The 21,493-nt window shown below is 46.1% G+C and overlaps 1 protein-coding gene across 4 annotated transcripts in view; it reads left to right on the top strand.

The window, feature by feature from the left end:
- ASAP1 (ArfGAP with SH3 domain, ankyrin repeat and PH domain 1) overlaps positions 1 to 21,493 on the top strand; it is a 265,358-nt gene that overhangs the window by 195,811 nt on the left and 48,054 nt on the right. For 2 of the 4 annotated variants that reach the window (XM_016119800.2, XM_016119798.2), the window contains exons 6-13: positions 891 to 965; positions 1,340 to 1,389; positions 6,422 to 6,551; positions 7,770 to 7,855; positions 12,905 to 12,980; positions 14,145 to 14,231; positions 19,347 to 19,355; positions 20,122 to 20,222. In XM_016119800.2, the coding sequence (XP_015975286.2) occupies positions 891 to 965; positions 1,340 to 1,389; positions 6,422 to 6,551; positions 7,770 to 7,855; positions 12,905 to 12,980; positions 14,145 to 14,231; positions 19,347 to 19,355; positions 20,122 to 20,222 (614 nt within the window). The remainder of the gene's footprint in view (positions 1 to 890; positions 966 to 1,339; positions 1,390 to 6,421; positions 6,552 to 7,769; positions 7,856 to 12,904; positions 12,981 to 14,144; positions 14,232 to 19,346; positions 19,356 to 20,121; positions 20,223 to 21,493) is intronic. The other 2 variants (XM_016119801.2, XM_016119799.2) reach the window with 1 other exon arrangement.

Below are 21,493 nucleotides of genomic sequence, written 5' to 3'. Positions count from 1 at the left end.
ACCTCTTGGATGAGGGACCCACCAAGCTCTCTGTCTGTAACCTTGGTTCCGTGCTACTAAAACCAACTTCGCCAAGCCGTGGCAGGTCCTCGAATGAAGCATTGTTTCGCTCAACAGTGTTTTATCATGATGCTGATGAGATGCTGTGGGAACTCAGCCCTTGTTCGCATCGGTTGGCCTGTTGGTATAATTGGTTTCATCTTGTGTCACGTTGCTTAAAGTCTCAGAACTTATCGATGACGTTAACTGAGTACTCGTTACACTGGCGGTCTCCTTGAAGACAAACTACCACGAAATCTGTCTTCGGGTCGTACTCGTCCTTCCATCCCTTGGTTGCCTGTCACCCTTCCCTCCGCGGGGCACCAGCTCCATCTCCTCTGTGTACCGTCTTAGAATCAGGGAGACCCAGGCCACTGCCTCGGAACCTGAGTAAAGAACCCTGCACCCCCAGGGTAGATGGCGCCCCCCGAATATGACGTCTTTCTCACGGAATCTGGGCACTGAGAATACAGCGTGAGCAGGACAGTAGAGGCCCTGCCTCGCTGAGCCTCCGCCTGGTCGGGGAGACAGACTCCCAGAGAGGCAAAGCGGGCGGTTTCAGGTCGTGGTGCATGCCCGACCGGAATATAAACCACGCGGTGAAAGGCGGTTGCATCCTCCCCTCCTCCCTCTGCCGGGAGAGCCAGATTAAGAGCTGCCGTTTCAGTCGGTCTCCGCTCGCGAGCTGTAGGGGGGTGGGTTGTGCCGCCGACGGTGTGGAGGTGCCCGCGGGCTCATGGGCTGTGCCCAGGGGGCCTGGCGTGTGGGAGCCGCTCGCCGGCACCAGCCGGTCTCCCTGCTCTGAGCGCCCGTCCCTTTTTTGACTCTCCTGTCTCTGCTTTGCCTTCCAGCTCCAGGGTCTGAGCCACAACGTGATCTTCACCTTGGACTCACTGCTCAAAGGGGACCTGAAAGGAGTCAAAGGCGTAAGTGTGCACGGACTCGATGGTCACGGCCTCCCGGAAGGATCGGCTCTTTCCTGCTAAGACTGCAATGGTGCTCGTGTTTGAAAGGCACTCTGCACATCTTCAGCATAAAACATGTTGGGAAACGATCATTGGGAAAGATGTGCCACTTCTCATGATGCCGATGGCTGAGGGACGAGGCCGGGCGCTTGCGGGTGCTCGGCCTGCCGGCTCTCAGGCTCCTCGTGTGTAAGATAGGGTGGCGGGCGTGCACACGTCTCGTGCAAAGTTTCAAGTGTCCTGTAAAAGAAGGCACTTTTGCTAAGATGTCATTTCAAAAGTAATTATTAACCTTTAAGCAAAAGTACATTCAATTTCATTCTCTCTTTCCTAAGGATCTCAAGAAGCCGTTTGACAAAGCTTGGAAAGATTATGAGACGAAGTTGTAAGTGGTTTTCATTTTGTTTTCGTTTGCTTTCTTTTTTATATACTGTTGTGAATTTTCCCAAGAAAAAGAGTAACCGGACAAAGGACACAGCCATTAACTATTATCTCTGGATAAAAAAAAACTGCTCAGTGCATCCTGGTAAGGGCCGCGAGGTGGCGCGTGCTGACCTGATTAAACGCGGTCGCGTCTCGTGCGCTTTTATCATCAAGTCGTTTGTCTTTCGTGGCCGATGTTCACGATCACATCGCAGGTCTGTGACGGCTGCCACTTTTTTTCATTACAGTTAGTGTATAACTATAGACGTTTACATACCTGGATAGCACTGCAATCGGGAGACAGTAAACATGTAGCTAGCGTCTGTGACTTCGTTGTGCCTGCCGGGCACAACAGACACCCAGGGGGTCGGCAGGGCCGTGGGGCCCGAGCCGGAGCGGAGCCGCGTGGGCGCTGCAGTCTCATGCCCCCTCTGCTGGGCATCTGTGAGGGGTTGGGGACATGATGCACCTGCAGCACGTCGCAGGGGCCTGGCTCATCTTCATAAAGCAGTGAACGGAAATCTTGGCCATAAACTCGAATTGTTATAAACAGAGTAAAAGCACTGCCGTAGGTGGCAGTAACTGCAAAATGAAAACACAGGCAAAAGAAGAATTCAGGGTTAAGTGTTTTCCTCGCAAACTGCTTTCACAGTTGCTTAAGTAATAAGTGCGTTGTTGGAGACTTGCTGTCTTGGGAATACTTCTGTGCGTTGACAGTTATAAAGGCAGCTGAGAACGAGAAGGCTCTGAAAGTGGTCAGCCGATGTCAGTGAACACAGTGGCCAGTGAACACAGTGGCCAGCGTGTCTTTCTGAAAGCGGGCGGTGAAGCTCACGCTTGTGAGCTGAGGGCTGCCCTGCCCGGCACCCGCTACACACCCTCGAACCCGGATGGAACGGGGTGCCTACCGAAACGGGTGGGGAGCCCTCAAAACGGGGAGAGAAATATTTTGCTCTGGGCTTGTGGAAAATATCTCCTCTGCAGGACGAGGAATGACAAAACCAGAGATGTGCTGGGTGAACCTAAGTGTCACCAATATTGGTGGCACAGCTGTATCGATACAGAAATCCATGTGTTGGTTGAAGACCTCGAAGTGTCTGGTGGTCAGTGTTATGAATGTCATAGAAGTAAAGCATTTTAAAGTGATCCGGGTGCCCTTCCCAGCGTGTGCACGAGCCTGTTCACTTGTCCGTATTGTCCCCCAGAATCTGAACTCCGCAAGGACAGTGACCACATGGCCCCTGTGAATGGTGTTAGGTCTCCCAGTGCCTGCCAGAGTCTTTAGCACGTAGAAAACATTTATTGAAGAAATAAAGGAATCATCTAGAACAGGACTAGTGAGTTGAGTAGGTCCTGATTTTAGGACCTCACAAAGAAAGTTTTGATTCTGTTTTTTGTTTTTTTTTTTAATAAATCCCTGTCAAATTATTTTCCTAAGATAGACTTCTTTCTCACTGACGTATGACGGTGCAGGAAGAAAAAAAACGTGTCTCATTTAATGTTATAGGACATGTGATTACGAGTTACAGAAAACTGAATAATGAAAAAAAAGTTAATTAACTTTGATAACTGAGGGGCTGGGTGTTTTTCATCCAGACTCGGGAGGCATTGAGGTGTCACGATTAAGATCACAGATTTGGGAATGAGATCTGCATGCGAATCTTAACTTTGATCCTCACCTGTAAAATAGTATTAAAAATTGTCTGCTTCTCAAGGTTTTTGTGAGGATAAGATAAAGTAATGTGTTGAAGCAATTGTCACCATTGTCTAGCATAGGGTAAGGCACTCAAATAGTTTCTGTTGGGTTTTTTAATGATAAAATATTATTTGGCCAAAACAATACATGTACATAAAACATCAAATAGTTAAGACTTACTCTGACTCTGACTGTGTGTAATAGAAACCCCCCGATGACAAGGGCTTCAACATCACGCTTTATCAAAGAATGAAAAGCATTCTGAGGTGGACCAAGCGCTCTTCAAAGCCCCTCTCACACGACGCACTAACTTATCTTGCTGGACACTTGTCCGTATTGTCCCCAGAGTCTAAACTTGGTGAGTTAAAGCTGGTGATGCCGGGTTCTCTTCCTAATGATGAAGGAGGGAGAGTGGATGTTGAGTGGGCAGCGAGCGAGCGCCTCGTGGGAACTCAGCGGCCCTCGCCCGCCCCTCCCTGTCTCTGGGTCTCCTCATCAGCTCCCACCTGCTCACTGGTTTGTCTTCACGGTCCTTGGCGCTCCCACGCTCTTCTTTCTCGGGTCACCTGTGACGCGTCACTCTGCTGCCAAGGATGTGGCTTGCTGGCCCGACCACCCCCGCCCCGATCACTCTCCCTGCCCCCCGTCCATCCAGGGCGATTCATACGCTTGTGGTTAAACTTCTTATCAGTGTTTCGGTTTTTTATATCATTAGTCATCCTGAATCTCAGTGATGTACTATGATTGAATTTCCATTTCTATAGTACATTTTTTTTGCTTTTTCTTAATGGAATAATTGCCTCGTTTCTTCATTTGCTTAGTTCTATATGTATCTTTTGTGACTTTCTTATTATCTGTCCCAACAGATGTCCAATACCTATTAATAATGATTCTTCATAAAATGCATGTTATCGTAATGATTATATATCCATCATCATTAAATCCTGTCAGCTCCTTTTCTCTTGGGGCGAGGGCCTCCCGGAGGGTAGATCATAGCGGCCGCCGTCTGTGGTAGGTCCCTGACTTCCTCTTTCCCGGTGAAGTCCCCTATTTTGGGGGCACCCCACCTCCAGCCGTCTCCAGGGCGTCTCTCAAGGAGGTAAAAATACCAGGTTTGGGCACATCCAAAAACACCTTCATCCTGCCATGGCACAGAGTGAGAGTTTGGCTGAATGTAAAATCTCAGTCTTATAATCATTTACTCTCAAAATGTCAAAAGTGTTACTCCATTGTTACTAATGAAAAAAACCTAATACTCTGATTCCCATTTTTTGTCCAAGGCATATGAAGGGTGGTTTTCTTTTGTTTTTATCTGGTTTATTTTCAAGTAGAAAATGTCGAGGTCTTTTTATAATAGCTTTTCCCAACTTTCTTCATGTGCCATGGAGTGTGCATGGGCCATTTATTTGCAATTTTTAGTTCTTCATTTCTGGAGAAAAAAAAAAAGTTTTCATTCTTCTTATTTGTTTTTTTCTTCTTGAATTCCTCATCATATAAAGTTGGACTTTCTAGGTCATCCTTATAATTTTCTTCCCTTTTCTGTTCTATTTGTCTCTGTTACGTTTCAGGTTATTTCTTCAACCATTCTTTCTGTTTCAGTTTTCTGATGGGTATTGTATTTTAGATTTCTAAAAGCTCCTTTTCTCATTTGGTTGGGGGTTTTGGTATTTGGCTTTTTGGTTTTTGTTTTATTTCGTTGCCTTTGTTTGGAAGGCGCACTGTTTTAGCTTTCTGAGGATTAGGTCACGTTTTATGCATTTTTTCTGCTCCCTTGCCTCTGCCTCCCTCCACCCCCACTCCTACCATTTTTTAATTTTAATCCCTCACTTAAATTTGGGAGCCTTTTCTCAATTATCTTATCATCCTTGACTGCCTATCCATATTGCAAGGCACCCAAAAGTTGATTGAAGGTTCATATATGTCAGCCTTTTTAAATTTTAAGTTTTCGGATGTCAGGCCAGCTTTACTATCAAGAATATTCTAGAAGTCTGTCTTCTGGGTCCATTCAGCTCCCTTAGCTGAATAACTTCCTTTCTGGAAGCTACACAGGCCAGCAAAGCAGGGGGCCATATCATTTGGGATGCAGCCTTTCTCTTTTTAGACCTGCCCTTCCAAATCTTTGTAGAATTCTCTCATCCTTTTTTGTCTCCAGTTCTTGTCTTTGGGACGTTATACTTTTTTAGTGACTTGACTTTAGTGGGATTGCTGAAGAAGGAAGAAGTAAACCCGTATGGTCAAGTCACCATGTTAACCCAAAAGCCTGTCTCTCGTGTTCCTTCTCAGGTGTCTGTAGCTTCCTGCTTCTCTTCCCACCCATGCCAGTGGAGAGAGAGCTGAGCTTTATTCTCTTTGTGGTGAAACCCCTGCAGTCATGCCTGAGTCCGTCGGGTGGCATGATCAAAGAGTGGCTTAGCTATAGCATTCGAATGTTAGCCTGGCTCCCAGTCGGGTTCTTAGTGGGTTTTCCAATTGACTGGGGTGATAGATTGGTTTTCTGCTCTGTTTATATATAGACAAGGATATTGGCTTTTGGGGGATTTGATTTTCCTTCCACCAGAATTTAAAAGAAGACTCGAAGGCCAAGTCAGTCTCTGCATTCACAACAAGAAATTACAGACTGTTTCTTTCTGAAATTAGAAGTCATTTTCACATTAAATGGGTTTTTGGAAAGAGGCTGTGACCGTTGCTGTTATTACTGGAGCATCATCTCTCATAGCCGAACAGTGGCCTCGGTGCTGTGGGTTTAATGTGGGGCGCTTTCTTTTTTTTCTGGTTCCTTCCTGGCCCTCTCCGCACTGAAGAATGTTTTCATAGGATACTAAATTGTAGGTTGGGAACCCTCCCAGGCCTTATTTTGTGTAGTCTGGTCCCAGGTGGTTGAAGGATTAAAATGTGTCTTTGGGATATGGAAACAGCCCACATTTAGAGGAAGATTGGAAATTACCTTGGACTGATTTTCGTGCATACCCACAAAGACCGATCCATTATGTATTTTGTCTTGAAATAATTCTCGTCATCTGTTGTGACCCAAGAAAAAGTAACCCGTCACAATGCCTTCGAGCAAAGCAAAATGTAAGCATTTGTATGACTCCATCACACTGTGAGATCAGTTAAAATATAAGACGCTTCCCAGGCGGAAATCCATGCAGCTGGTTTGTGCTCTTCGAACTTAGATTTTACTTCTGATGCTGCTGCCAACTTAGGAGCTCCGGCCTCCTACCTCCAGTAATTAAGAAATAACCAGGTTCTCGTCGCAGGAAAGACGTGTGTGTAATGGTGACACCTGCTTTCCTCGCAGCACAAAAATCGAGAAGGAGAAGAGAGAGCACGCGAAGCAGCACGGGATGATCCGCACGGAGATCACCGGGGCCGAGATCGCCGAGGAGATGGAGAAGGAGCGGCGCCTCTTCCAGCTCCAGATGTGCGAGGTGAGAGCGGGCGCGGCGCGACCGCTTGCCCAGGCTTTGACCTGAAATCCTTCCTGCAAGTCAGCAGTTTCTGCGCTTCGAAGCAGGCTGTGTTGGGCGGTTAGAGGAGGGGACTGTTTCTTAAGGATTCTCATCTCCGTTTTTCTCCAAGCCCTTTGGGATCGGCCATTTCACTGTTATATTTGAGCCTGGGTCCTATGGGGCTCTTTAAGCCCAACCGGTGTCCTTTGGTGAGAACTTTTATTGTTGCTTGTGAGTGAGTGTGGAAAAAAAAAAAATGTGAGGTGTAACACTGGTGACTATTAAGTTCTGTTGGGACAGGTTTAGAGCATGTTTTTTTTTTTTAACCATGTGTCCAGTTTGGATAAAACTTAAATGAAGGAGTCATGGAGAAGGTCTGTGAGCTCGTGGGGAAAAAAAAAATGCAGTGTAAAGCATGCCGCCTTAACTGTGGAGCGTTGGCTCTCAAACTGTGCTCCACGGAACACTGGCACCCCTTAGCCTAGAGGCAGCCAGTTCTGAAGTCGACAGTGATGGGTTTCCTTTGGCAGCTTTCAGAAAACAGTAAAACGGATAGAATCTTCTCAATTTTAAGTTTTTCTTAAGTTTCTTTCTTTTTTTCTTTCCCTGATAAACTTTTGGCTCCTTCTTAAACTTGTCTGCTCGTGGACACTTGCACAAAATAAAACAAGCGAACAAGAAGCAAGCACCATGGATAGAAAATCCTGGCCAGTTGTGAAAATCGGAGCCAGTAGCGGTAGCACATAAACCGATAATGTGTGGTTTTATTCTTTCATGTCTTAGTAGCAAATATTCGTTCTAATACACCTCCTTGGCCTGAAAGTTGTAAGCGTTTGTGGCCTATGCCTTGAAGAGAGGTACCGTTTTACTTGTTTTCTGCGAAGAACAATCTGTCTTTCAGGTTTTGACCATGTGAACTCTAAGTTTGAGATCCACTGCACCAGGAGAAATAATCGATTTTTCCAGAATGTTTTGCTGTGTTTGACCTCTGCTTGTCCAGTAAACTAATCTCAAGCATTTATAAAATGCTAACACGCTAACTAGTTTGTTCTGTACACCTGTGACTGTGCCCGACCACCATTCCCTAAGTTAAACTCACACGCGTGCAGGTTCACGACTGCTGTTCTGTGACCCCAAACTGTGACTGAAGAACCCCGTCCGTAACAATCACTATGCAATTCTGTTTTCTTTCCACAGTATCTCATTAAAGTTAATGAAATCAAGACCAAGAAGGGAGTGGACCTGCTGCAGAACCTTATAAAGTACTACCACGCGCAGTGCAAGTGAGTGGACCCACCCTCGGCCCGGGACGGCCCCTTCGCTTTGCTGGATTCCGCGCTTCCTTCTTTTCTGCTGGTCTTTCTCTAGTGATGTAATGAGCTTCCACAGCCAAATGATAAGAAATAGTATTGTCTCCCATCTTCATTGTTTTCCTATAAATCAGTAACTCAAATTCCTGCAGACTGTTTGGCTACCTGAAAATGGCTGTCTTGCTTACAAATGCTGATGTTGACCTTGACGGCCTGTGGAGTGGTGGTTACAGATACATGCCCCCTTGTCACTGAAGAGGCCTTCCTGGTGACCTGCCCCCTTAACCTCTGACCTGGTATCTTACTCGTTACTGGGTCATTTGCACCACATATTACTACTTAGGATTTCGTTTCTTCATCATCTAAAGTAAGTAGAATTGAATAATTTCAGCATTAAGAATACTCTGCGTTTATACTTGGATTCCTTGGGGTCGCTGATACATTTAGAGAGAAATCTGTTGTTCTATACTGGTCCCGTTTTTGTAAAATGTTCACGTTGCAGGGTTGCTGTTTTATGTTTGAGATTCGACGGCACCCTGTTTGCTCGTTTACTTCTTCTTTACACATCGGGTTAACTTCTTTGGGTTTTCTGGTAGTTTTTATGGGAAACGCACAAGGCCTGAGTCAGACACATAGATGAGTTCCAGCCCTGGCTCTCCAGCTGGGTCACCCGGGGACTTTATCAGGCGCGTCTCTAAAGCTCAGTTTCCTCGGCTGTCGGGCGGGGTTGAGGTTCGCAGACGCCCCTCGGGCTGCGGGGGCGTGAGAGCGGAGGGCGGGGATGACGCGCGTGGCTCAGCCCAGCGCCGGCCGCGCCCACCGCGTTCACTGCCGCGAGGTTCCAGGTGGCGCGAAAAACCATCCACCCGAGCACTGTGTTGCGCAAGGTGTTTTCTCTTCGGATAAAGCTTTTTAATCATCGAATTGTTCTCCGTACAAATTCGCTTTAACTTTTTCCTCTTTTCAAAGTAAGTTCTATCTTGTGTAAATGTGTTTCAGATATAAAAATAATATATTGCAGAGCAAACAGTTTCACGTTTATAAGATAATTTTGCCTTTGGAAGCCTCAGACTGAAGACCTGGACTTACTCTTGGTTTTGTAGTTGAGTGGGGTGGGTGTGAAACTTTGAGACGTGTTGTGGTGGGCCCCGATTTTAGTTTTAGGTGAAGTTTTTTATCTTTTGTCAATTTTAGTTTTTCTAGACATATCGTTGCTTTGAAACTTACAGAAATAAGTGAATCTCTCAGTCATCTCAGTTACAACACTGACAGCAAATCTGCTTTCACTCGATGTTAGAAATGTCTTTTGATCTTAAATTCTCGGTAGAGCGGGAGTTAACCTCCACAAACGTGAATTTTCCAAAATGTAAGCTGTTTTGTAAACTATACACGTATTAGCCTCTGTTAGTAAAGGTGAAAAAAAAGAACAACTTGACCTGTACAGCTAACACATCTGCCTTTTATTCTTGGCTTTTTCCATTTCCACGAATATTTATTAATCTCTTAACAAAAGTCAGGTACTTTGCCAGGTTCTGGGGTAAAGATGAAACTAGGCTTTTGCCCTCAGGAGAGAATTATGTAGTCTAAGAAGTAACTTTGGCTCATCCGTTATCATAATGGGGCTAGAAGGTGACTGATAACAAGGGACATTAAGAGGAGAGCCTTCTGGCCAGAGAGGCTAAGGAGGGCTCCTTGGAGGAGGTGGCAGCACTTGGGATTGGACTTGGAGGATGCCCAGCATTCAGCCATTGAATCCAGTGGAAGGTCTGTCCCCAGGGAAGGGGGAGAGCAGCAGAAGGAAACCCTGCCCAGCGAAGGTCTCCTGTGGGGACAGGTATTCAGGGACATCCAGAACTGGGTTAGGACGGGACTCAGCCCTGGCTGCCCCTGGTGGAACCTCAAGATCCCCGTCACAGCAAGAAGCCAGCGTCGCTTTCTTTCAAGGACTGCTGGTCATTCCTTCCTGCTTCAGCCACGTCCTCCACGCGCTTGGTAGATGTGCAGTGGACCTGTAAAACAAGTACACAAAATGATTCTCCACACAAAGTCTGGTGGTGCTCAAGGGCGAATATGCTCCGGCGACACCTCGCACGGCCGTAGCACCTGTGGGGACGCGGCTGCTGGAGTGGAGGAGCGAGGGGAGCACGCGGGAGAGACGGGCTCTTGGCTCTTTGTTCCCCGTCTCAGCTCACCCACACTTCCCTCTCAGACGTAATCGTCGTCAGTAACATGCTGCTTTCAAAACAAACATGTTTTCCTAGCGCTCACCCACTCCTTCACCGCCTCGCAGGGATCATCATGATCTGCAGAATAAAGAGCCCTTGCAGGCATTACTTCATTATCCTTCGTTTTGTAGGTAATAGTTAACGTTTATCAAGAGCAATCAGGAAATTGTAGCTCGAGGAAGGATGAGCAGCTCGCCCAGAGTCACATTCATTCGTTTAATAGACGTGCAGTAAGCGTGTGTCAAAACAGACAAAGCACAAGGAACCAAAGGGAGAAAAATGGATAAATTGGGCTTGAAAGCTTTTGTGTGTGAAAGGATACTATTAAGAAAGCGGAAAAACAGCCCACAAAATAGGAGAAAATATGCAGAAATCATTTGTCTGATAGGGATCTGGTGCCCAGAATATATAAATTATTCTTAAAACTCAACAACAGAAATATAAACAACTCAATTTTAAAATGAGCAAAGAATTGGAATAGCCATTTCTTCAAAGAAAAAGATATACAGTTGGCCAAAAAGCACACGAACCAAAATGCTCAGCATCTTTAGTCGCTGGGACGACGCAGCCGAGAAGCGCAGTGTGGTGGCCACCTCTTGTCCGCGAGGACGGCCGCAGGTGGGAACGCCTCCTCGGCGGAAGAGACTCCCTCAGCGAGAGCCTGGAGAGGCTGGAACCCTCGGTGAACCCTGCCGACAGAAACGGGAATTAGCACAACTGATTTGGAAAACTGTGGCATTTCCTCAAAACTTCAATAGAGTTATGTGACCTAGCAATTCCACTCCTAGATATAAAGTCAAGATAACTGAAAACAGGTATTTCAACAAAAATGTCTCCATGAATGCCTGTAGCAGCATGACTCACAGTAGCTAAACTGTGGAAACGCCTGAACATCCATCAGATCATGAACAAATAAGCAAAATGTGGTGTAACCATACAATGGAGAGTATTATTCAACCATCAAAAAGGACCAGATATCGATAAATGCTACAATGTGAGTGGACATTGAAAATAATATTCCAAGAAGCCAGACACAAAAGACCACGTACCATATGATCCCATTAAATGCAGTGCCCGCCGAGACAGAGAGCCGATTGTTGATGCGGGGCTGGGGGAAGGGAGGAATTGGGGGGCACCACTGCCAGGCCCAGGGGCTCTGCTGGGTGTGATGGAAATGTTCCGGAATTAGCAGTGATGGTCGTTCTGCATGGTAAATTACTAAAAACTACTGAATTGTACTTTAAAATGGTACAGGAATTTTATCTCAATTTTTTTAAATGTGAAAAAAACACACAACAAAACGTAATAAAAAATCCATGCCCTAATGAACCTTATAGTTAGAAGGTGATAGACTTAACCTTGAACCCAGGTCCCTCCAACTCCAAAAAACATGTGTTTACTACGTCAGACATTTTGACTTGGTAAGCCTGGGGTTGGACCTGGACATCTGCGGTTAACTGGAAAGCCCTCTTTTCTCCCATTCCTGTTGCCAAAAGACTTTCTAAAGACAGGATTTCTCTTCCTTAAGAATGTCAGAACTTGAGGGACTTTGTTAATCACACTGAAGGCCAGTTCTGATAAGGATGTATGGTTTCCATTGAATGTACATATTAAGCTAAAAATAAATATATATGGCTCCCCGGATGTGCCCTAAAAATTCTTGATGTGCTTTATTCTTGGTCACTAACTGGTTAAGTACGTGGCTGGTACTGGGCCCACGGAGCTGTGGAGGTGAGAAACAGCCCTGTCCTCCTCAGCCTCCTCCTTCTGTGGTCCTTTGCAGCAGCGCAGAAAGTGTGTTGAGAAATAATCTGTAGAGTTAGCTTCCAACAGGGTCGAGAATGTTCCAGGTACCAAAATAAAAAGGCCCCTGAGCGGAAGCGCTCAGACGAGAAATCTTCCCTCGGTAATGAAGAGCTGGGCCGTCAGAGCCAGCCTGGGCCTGAACCCAGCTCTAGGCAACTTGAGCGAGCTGCACGCTCACTCTGGGCCTCGGTTTACCCATTAAAAAGGAGATGCGATCGCAGTGCTTATTAACTCATCAGGGCTGTTACGAGGCGCGAGTGAAATAACGCACGGAGCGCGCCCCGCATGCCGGGCGTGTGACAAACGCCCAGCAGACGTCCGCGCTTGTCACTCTCGGGGCGGAGCGAGGCGACCTGCTCGTTCTCATGGCGGGATCGGGCCCCCCCATCGTCACTCTCGGGGGTGGGGGGGGCGGAGCAAGGTGACCTGCTCATTCGTTCGCGCGGCGGGATCGGGCTCCCCAGGTGCATCGGCGCCGCCGATTCGACGTCCCGCGTGTCACGTGTGTGTCGGGTCAGGAGGATCTCGCAGAACTGAGAGTGCTGACTTTCCTCTGGCCTCTGCCTCCAGTCCCGTCCCTCCTCTCCTCCTTAGAGGTCCAGTTCGGCTTCATGATGCCCCACTGGTTGATGGGTCTCTCTCTCTCTTTCTCTCTCTCTCTCTCTCTCTCTCTCTCTCTCTCTCTCTCTCTCTCTCTCTCTCTCTCTCTCAATTTAAATGTGGCACAGCCAGGGGGACTTGCTGTGTGTTTATCAGCAAACGCATGGGCGCTGTGCGGGGGCCGTGCCATTTGCAGCATCTGCGAGGCCTACTTGCACGTGTCATAACGTGTGTGCGGGTACATCCTTATGAAACACCGGAATATGTTTCCTCAGTATTTTGTGTGGCTGTATGGGTAGAGAGTAAATATATAAGTGTTTTCGGGTTTTTCATGTAATTATCGTTCACTTTTTTTTATACTGCTGGTTAAATCTCTGATGTTTCCTTGTAGTTTCTTTCAAGATGGCTTGAAAACAGCGGATAAATTGAAACAGTACATTGAAAAACTGGCTGCTGATTTATATAATGTAAGTTCTTTGTAAAATGTGTGCGTTTTAACTTGTTTTTGTAGATAAATACGAGTACATTTGAAATCTGTATTAGAAGAATATTGAAGAAAAGACAAATTGAGTGATGTGTCAGTATAAACACGGGGCAGGTAAAGCTTCAGTCTAACTCGGAGAAGTCACCAATGGTCAGATCTCCCAGAATGTACCTTTTGTGGGAGCATAGGACGGAGCAGGTGGAGAGCATGTACTTGTTGGTTCTAGATGGCTCTCTGTTTAGGGTTCACTAACATCACGGATAGCCTTCAGTCACCGATCGTATAAAGGATGTTTGATCATGGAAGGATAGAAATTACGTGACCGTCTCAGAGTAGACAAGCTTATAATTGGAAAGGAGGGGAGGGATTTGTTTTATATTTTCTCTCACACTCTGTTTTCTCTAATATCTAGATTTGGCTCTTCTGATAACAAAATCAAAAGGGAAACTTTTTGAGGAAGAAAATTAAATGCATATGTGTAAATGTCAACCTTGATTTTCATAAACCACTTGACACTGAATCATATTAAACATGTAGGCTTTATCAATGCAAGTATATATGGTCAAGTAAGGTTTTGGAATTACAAATATTTTCTTACATAACTTTAAAAATACATAGCTGTGTATTTTTTTCTGATTTTCTTTTAATAGTTAACATAGTTGAGGTTGCTATTAAGTTCCAAGTGATTAAAAAAAGCAGCTCCAGTCCCTGTGTTCATGAAGGACTTTGCAAACCCTCATATATGCATGAGCCCATTGGGTCCTGGTCCTTCTTAGGGTTCTCTCCTGGCCCATTTAATCCCATCATGGTATTCCCACGGCCACCTTTCAGAAACCCATAAGCAAATGACTCAATGTTATTTCTTAACTTTATTTAAAATAGTACTTGAGAGAGAATCATCTAGCCTAGATGTATTACCTAATAAGGAAGCAAATTGTATTATTACTAATTTCAAAACTCACTAGTACTTTTATAAGATGAGAACATTGTGCCTCGTATTAAAAATGAGACCGTGCAAAGGACTTTATTAAGTAAATCAAATATATCATTGAATTGTTTGCTGAGTCTTATATTTGGATGAATTAAGCTCTGCTTGTAAACGTGTAAAAGATAAGTGACAGAAGTAACTTTTTTTTTTTTCTCGTAGATAAAACAGACCCAGGACGAGGAAAAGAAGCAGCTAACCGCACTCCGAGACTTAATCAAATCCTCTCTTCAGCTGGATCAGAAAGAAGTAGGTGCCCTGAGTGTTCCCAGCAGGGCTCCCGGTGTGAGCGAGGCCGCTGTGGCCCTTACGTTTCCTGACCTGCCAAACAGGCCCACTGACACCCAGGTCCTGCCGGGGTGGGTTTGGGGACAGAGGAGAAAAGGATAGAGGTGTGCACCGGCCGCGTGCCCCAGGGCGGAAGCCGCTCGAGACCCCTTTCCCTCCTTAGAAGACAGGCATGCCTCAGCCCCACGCTGCAGTTCCACGAACCCAGACTTCCCATCCGGGCTTTGAAGACGTGTTCCGGGTGCATCCTCTCTGGCATGGCACGCACACCCCGCCCTCTTTAAATTACCTCTGTCTTTCTGGGCAGCCAAATGGGGCCTTTCTCCTTGTGCCAGGGAAATAGAGAAATTGTTCGATGCAGAATCCTGTAGAAGTTTTACCCCGCCCAGTTAGGAAAATGAAGGCGAGATGGTCCTTGGATGTTGAAACGGAGTATATAGTATATGGCAGATGTGAGATGTACAGTACAGATTCTTAATTATAAAATCTCATTTGTTCATTTGTTGTTCAGACATTTGATTAATACCTGCTCTGCGCCAGCAGCTCATCTAGGCTCTAAGCTGTGGTCTCTTTCATCAGGGAGATAGAAAGTAGAGTCAGCCGTGTGAACAAGCAGTCACACCTGCAGTATTGATGTTGTAGGAGATTCACTGGGCGGTGGCGTGCCGGCAGAGAGGGGACTCCGAAAAGACTCAGGCGCAGTGCTGCCTGGCGCCTCCGGCGGGCTGCAGTTGGGGGCCAGGTGCGTAGAGGAGCGAGATGGGTTCCTGGGGTAAGAACTCAGGCCCGCTTACGGAGGACCGTGGATGCACACGGAAGGGTACGGACCGTACGCTGAAAGGGTGTAGCAGAGAGTGAGCATCCTCCGTTACGTGGGAGAAGGGGAAATGTCCCTGTTTATATTACGAAATTGGTGTGCATTGATTTAAGTGCAATCCCTAAATGCAATATTTAGCAATAATCACATGAAATATAACATTTTTCATGTTGTCAGTTGCTCATGACATTGTGTCACATGGCAAACTATTTGTAGATTCCTAAATTCGTGAAAGGGGTTGATGAGTCAAAACAAAGCAAGCCCCTTCAAATGTGGGCAGCCCTGTATTTCCTGAATACATGTCGGTCCTTTACAGTGAACCGAAATTTCTCTTCACCCAGTGATGAGCCCTCTCTTCTGCTTTCGGTTTTCATATATATACACATTGGGTTTTGTAAGGTGAGAGAAATCCGTAGCCCTTTAACACTGGGCCCCTGTTAACCCGTGGACAGAGGCATCCGTGGCCTGGACGATATGTGCGCTGTGTACCCGTGTCATCCAGAGCCTCAGCCGTGTCTGCACCGGGCTCTGAGGGCTTCTTGAGGGTGCCTTTCGCTGGCACACAAGTCCTAAGAGAAGTGGTCCCCCGAATGTTTTCTCAATGTGCAAGCAATAGAAAGACCCACATCGAGGGAGGAAGGAGGCAGACTTCTGTGTGGGGAGAAGTTTGCAGGGTTTTGCGTACTGACTAGGGTGCACTCAACCACCTCTTTCTTACCTTTGCTTTGGCACACACAGGCTTCCCTCCTTCCTGTATGTGGAAGCTTTCTTGAAAAAAAAAAGGGGGGGGGGACCATTGCAGTTCCCTTTCGCTTTGCATAGAGACCGATGTATTCTGCTCAGTCTGGCTAAAGAAGAAAGTTACCTGTAAGCCAAAGGAGTGTGCACATAAGGAAACGCTCGTGATTTGATTTATTTTTAACTTCATCCCAAATTAATAAATGATGAGCTTCCATTAGCACCATGTCCGGAGTATTTTACAAACAAAATTGATCTCCACAGCATGCCTATCCCATTCTCATGCTGTTTACCATCTCTTGTGGCGAGATATGTTGAAAACGTAACGATTTTTAATGACATCGATTAAACATGAAAGGAGACGATCCGCTGGGGGGGTTCCCGCCATAGTGCGGCTGTTCCAGAAGAGAGTAAAGGCATCTGAAAACATGACCTGAGAAATGAAGGTGCCCAACACATCATCCAGCAGCCTCCCGCCACCGAGTTCTAGCTCGACTCCATTGAAAGAAGCCCCAAGAATTTGAGCTGTAAATGGGATCCCCAGATTTTTCATAAATTCATTTTTTCTTCTCCAGATAAAATTCTTTATTGACTTTTGGCAGATGGTAGATGAAATTAACTATCTTAAGCTTTTATAATCACCTAAGCTCCCGAAAGAACCATTTGCTACATAAGTATTTTTAGGGTTGAAAATATTTTTAATTGACGATATCTGTAAATCATTCCAAAAATTAGAGCTTTTTGTTTGAGTCTCTTTTAATAGCCCATCGTGATATGGTTTGCAAGATGACAGATTCTGCATTTTGCTCAGTAAATATTTAGTAAGATGAAACAGAGGACCCCTTTGCCCGGTCCATTCATACCTGACATTAGAGACTAGAAGCTTCTCTAATAGAGGTTTAGTATTTAGATTGGATGCCAGAAACATTTCCAACCCCATTAAACCAATGAGTGTGTAATCACTTGCAGTTTAAAAAGATTTGAGATTTTACTCTTTAATAATGCGTTTTATATGTTAATAAGTTTTTCTAATAAAGAAGTCAGCTAATTTGTGCTGCTAATAAAGAATAGGATATTGAACTAAAAAATAATACCATAATTTCCCTCTAAAGCTTACATTTCTTGGTTCAAATCAATTTCCCCAGGGTTTTAAGCTCATTGTTTAAGTTTAGTTTTCTGTTTTTTGCCCGAATGAGTTTTTTATTAGCATTCCTTTCCTGAATACATGTTGATTTTTATTATGGTCTCAAAGGATCCAGGATCTATTTCATTCCTTCAATTTTTATTTTGTTTCGTTTTGTTTTGTTTTTAATTACATTACCGTTAACAATTCTCCAAGATTTACTTTCTTGAAAATCTTTTCTCATTTATCTGGAGTGCCCTGCAAAGCAAGCTGAATGACCATCGTTTCTCAAAGGGCAGAGATAATCATTTGTATGACTTTCTTAAACCATTAAACTCATTAATCGAGGATTGTTGGTGCCAGACTTCTACTCAGTTTAATGGAATAGGCTTCTGGGGTCAACGCCTAGAGTTCAGCCACCTTTAAAAGCATATTTGTACTAGAGGGGAGGGGGGAGGAGGGAGATACATGGGTAAAAGGGTCAAATAAGTGGTGACGGAAGGAAATCTAACTATGGGAGGTGAACACACAATGCAGTATATATGTCTCACTGTTGAATTGTACACACCTGGAACTTAATGGATTTTGTTAACCAACGTCACCATAAAAACTGATAGTCGATTAAAAAAAAACAGATTAATAAAATAAAAGCATATTTGCCTGACGTAAAGCAAGGCCCATTCAATCTGTTATGCAGAATAGTTTGTTATATAGTAATAAATATATGTAAGGAAAGTCTTGATGATAAGTTTACAGAACGTAATAGTTTTCATAAATTATCAATCAACTTCCAAATTCTGGTTAAAAAAAATGTACCTACTTATATTTTTAGGATGTAGGCTTTTATTTTAAAGGTTAGCAAGTGGATTAAGGTTAGAGAAGCATGATTTTAAAACATTCAGACAGACTAGGAATTATGTGGGCAGATGAAGAGAAGTTTAGTTTGATGAAAAGGTTTCCCAGGAAGAGTTAGTCTTTTAATGAGAATTGATGTCCAGGAAGATTTTGGATTTTATTGTTAATGGTTTTTTTTTGGCGGGGGCGGGGGGGTATACACGTGGCAGAGATGCCTGGGTCCAGATCCGTAGCTGAGTAATTGTCATGCGGTTTGTCGAGTCAGAGCAGACAGCCCCGTGGATTTATCCTGCCTCTCCTTTGTCCCGTGCCTCAGTTCTCTGCTGCCCGATCTAATTTTTTGTCCATATTGTTCTTTAGTAGTGTTATGGATGCATTGCTGCCTCTTTCAAAAAAAAAACCATGTTATGTCACTACTGTTTTATTGTGGACTGTCACCAGAGGCCTTGGTAGAAGAAGGTGGCTCTTTGCCTATCTGATATGTAGAGAGCAGGCCCCCCCACCTGAAAGCATGTATGTTTTGGGTGGGCAGAGTGAGCCAAGTTACTGTGGAGGTCAAGCCTGTGGGCCCCGATTTGTTTCAGCAGGAGGGAACCTGGCTGGTTAAAGACAGAAATGACTCAGGGTAAGAGAATAACAAGAGTTCGCAGCCTCTTTGGCATGAGTCGACTTGCCCGTCAAGTGTACAGTCAGCTCTCATTTGCCTGCACGAGGGAGCAGGGCAGCGTGTGGTCAAAGTGTGAGCATCCACCGCAGAGACAGGGTTTCGTGTTGCCGCCGTCCTCAGTTCCTTCACGGCTCCTGGCTGGCACGTGTTCAGGACGTGCTTTTGGACACAGAACCCATCCCATGTCGACCAGCCTCGCAAAGGGGCACCGTCCCACCTGCAGGCCGGAACGGGGCCGTCCTGCCCGGGGGCACCGTCCCACCTCCAGGCCAGACGAGGCCGTCCTGCCCGGGGGCACCATCCCACCTGCAGGTCGGAACGGGGCATCCTGACCGTGCGCTGTTCACCAGCCGTCAGTAAATAACCGGTGGCCAATTTAGCTCCTGCCGCATCACCATCACGTTTCAAATGTTGCTTGTGAACTGGATGTTTTTATTAAGTTCACTTCACTTGGAAAAACGAAACAAAAAAAAAATCCTCCTGAACATTGTGGCTCTTCTTAGATTTTCTAAGTAATTCACTTTGGATTTCCCTGGGGTGCTGGTTCCCTGTGAGCACCCTGGAGATTTGTCGACCGTTGTATCTTGGGGAGCTGTGAACCTCATGTCCTCCCACTTAGCCTTGTTTCTGTTCTCACTCAAATGGTCTGAAATAAAACTGGGTAAATATAAAGATATTTTATCATCCGAAAGTTTATCATGATATTAAAGGCATGTGTGTGTGTGTGTCCTGGTGTTAAATATCTCTATAATGATGTTTTCTCTGTTATAAAAAAAAATGCTTAAATTATGAACAATAAGACTGCCAATGAAATTAACTCTATTTTCAAATGTTCTGCCTTTTTTTCTCTGTCGCTTTTGCCCTTCCTGATCGAAGTCTAGGCGAGTAAGTGAACCCCCTTCGTGAGAACACACTGCCCGCCTTCCATCCTTGCACAGTTCGGCATTTGAAGTTCGTTTCTTGCGTGTTCACGGTAGCGGCTGTGTCTAGTGGCGCAGTCTTTACAAGCGGCGGTGACGTGCCCGTGGGGTGCAAATGCTACACCCCGCTCGTTCGCCTCCGTCTTGCTCTGCTGACCCTTGTCACCCTTTCCATTACGTGATACCCTTTTCACCACAACAGAATCATCTTTTAAATTAAAAGCATGGTTACAGGTATATTTTACAGAGGGCCAGTTAGTTACAAAACTAGAATCTTGTAACAGCCCTTCACGCCTCGCTTAGGGGTGCGCCTTTTGTCGGGGGCACCCTGGCAGGCTGTGCGAAAGGAGGGAGGTGCACTTGAGGGACGAACGCATTCAGGTTGCATGAGCTTGTTCTGTGGTCCACTTCGTTTTCCCAGCCCTTCCTGTGCTTGCCTCTGCTGCCCATGTAAACTGGTTTAGTCGTAGAGTGGTCTTGAAGTAGAACTGGGTTCTGAACTAGGGGTACGAGGCCTGGACCCCGGGCCCCAGCTCTGCGTCAGATCTGCTCTGGCGACGGCTTCTCTGCCCAGCCTTCTCCTCTGAAATAAAGGCGAGGACCTGACAGTTCTCAACGTCCCATCATTCTCTGAGCCCCAGACCAATGGGCAAAGGCTCAGCGGCAGAACAGAGTCGAGGATTTGAGAACTGTCTTTAGCAGCCATCTGATCTGTGGTTTCTCTTTTCCAGGATTCCCAGAGCCGGCAAGGGGGGTACAGCATGCATCAGCTGCAGGGCAACAAGGAGTATGGCAGCGAGAAGAAGGGGTACCTGCTGAAGAAAAGCGATGGGTACGTACAAGCCCGTCCGAAGTCCCTGTGTGCGCATGGCGCCCAGCCTGGGTGCAGTGACCTGGGAACTTCTTCCTGCCGCTCGGACAGGAAACGCACTGACAGGTTTCCCAGTGCACTGACTTTGCAAACTGACTTTCCTCAGGTAAGTCTGAGACGTGACCTGCTGACTTTAGAAGAAGCGGTAGTTGTGTCATGGTCCCGAAGTGACACCTGTGGCTCGTGACGTGCAGGTTTAGAAAGGCAGGAGCATGAAGCAGGCAGACGGCTCGCCGACTTCGTGCTCTCCCGCCCCTCTGCTTTTACTTGCAGCTTTCTCTCCCTGGCGGGCCCGCCGGGCCACCCAGACCCCAACCTCGGAAGTCGACCTTGACTCCTTTCTTCCTCCATCACAGCCAATAGAATAGCCCCTTCTATTTCTAATAAGAAAGAATGCATTTCCTGCCATCTCTCTGCCCTGCTGTGGATGAGCCTCTGCCACCTCCCCCGGACTATTTCAGTAGCCCGAGTGGCCTCTGTGACACGCTTCCTCTTGTCCGGTTCATCTCTGCACAGCACTCAGAGTAGCCTTTTAAATAACGCAAAGCACGCCAGGTCACCCCCACACTGAAGCGCTCAGAGACGCCCGTCGCATGTGGGCCCCCCCACCCTCCGCCTTTCCCTGCAGTCTCATCCTGTGCCCTGTGTCCCCTGGTCCTGCCGCACTGGCCACCTTTCCGTTGCTTGGACAAGGGATCCTGCTTCGTAATAACTGCATTAGTAGAATTGTGATTATTCGCTTGACTAATTCTCATCCTGTTTTAAAAGAAAGCTTCTGTTTTCTGATCGCTCATGGGTGTGTGCTCCTTACATTCATCTGAAGGGCATGCATTTTTTGTTTTGTTTGTTTGTGAAAATCGCCACTGTTTCTCCCTAAATTTCTGGGGTCACTGTCAGTCGTACTCATCATTCTACTCGTACGTTCAGCAAATACCTTTTGGGAGCCACGCCGTGTGCCCGGCGCTCTGGTCAGTCCTGACAAGAGACAGTCCCACCCATTTGTAACTTCCCTTCTGAGGAGAGAGACAGCAAAGCGAGAGATGAGTGAGACGTAGAGGGTAACAAGTACTGTGGGAAAAGGTAAAGCAAGGCGGGGATACGGGGCGTGTGGGGCGCCTCTCACTGCCACAGAGGGTAGCTGGGGAAGATTCGGTGGAGATTTACTCTGTAGTATGAACACAGCTCGTGCGCTTTATTCATTCTCCTGCTCGTAGATTTCTGCTGTTTCTGTA

This window comes from Rousettus aegyptiacus, unplaced genomic scaffold (assembly GCF_014176215.1).
Source record: "Rousettus aegyptiacus isolate mRouAeg1 unplaced genomic scaffold, mRouAeg1.p scaffold_m13_p_15, whole genome shotgun sequence".
In the NCBI taxonomy this organism is placed as follows: Eukaryota; Metazoa; Chordata; class Mammalia; order Chiroptera; family Pteropodidae; genus Rousettus; species Rousettus aegyptiacus.
This window is presented reverse-complemented; position numbering and strand designations above follow the sequence as displayed.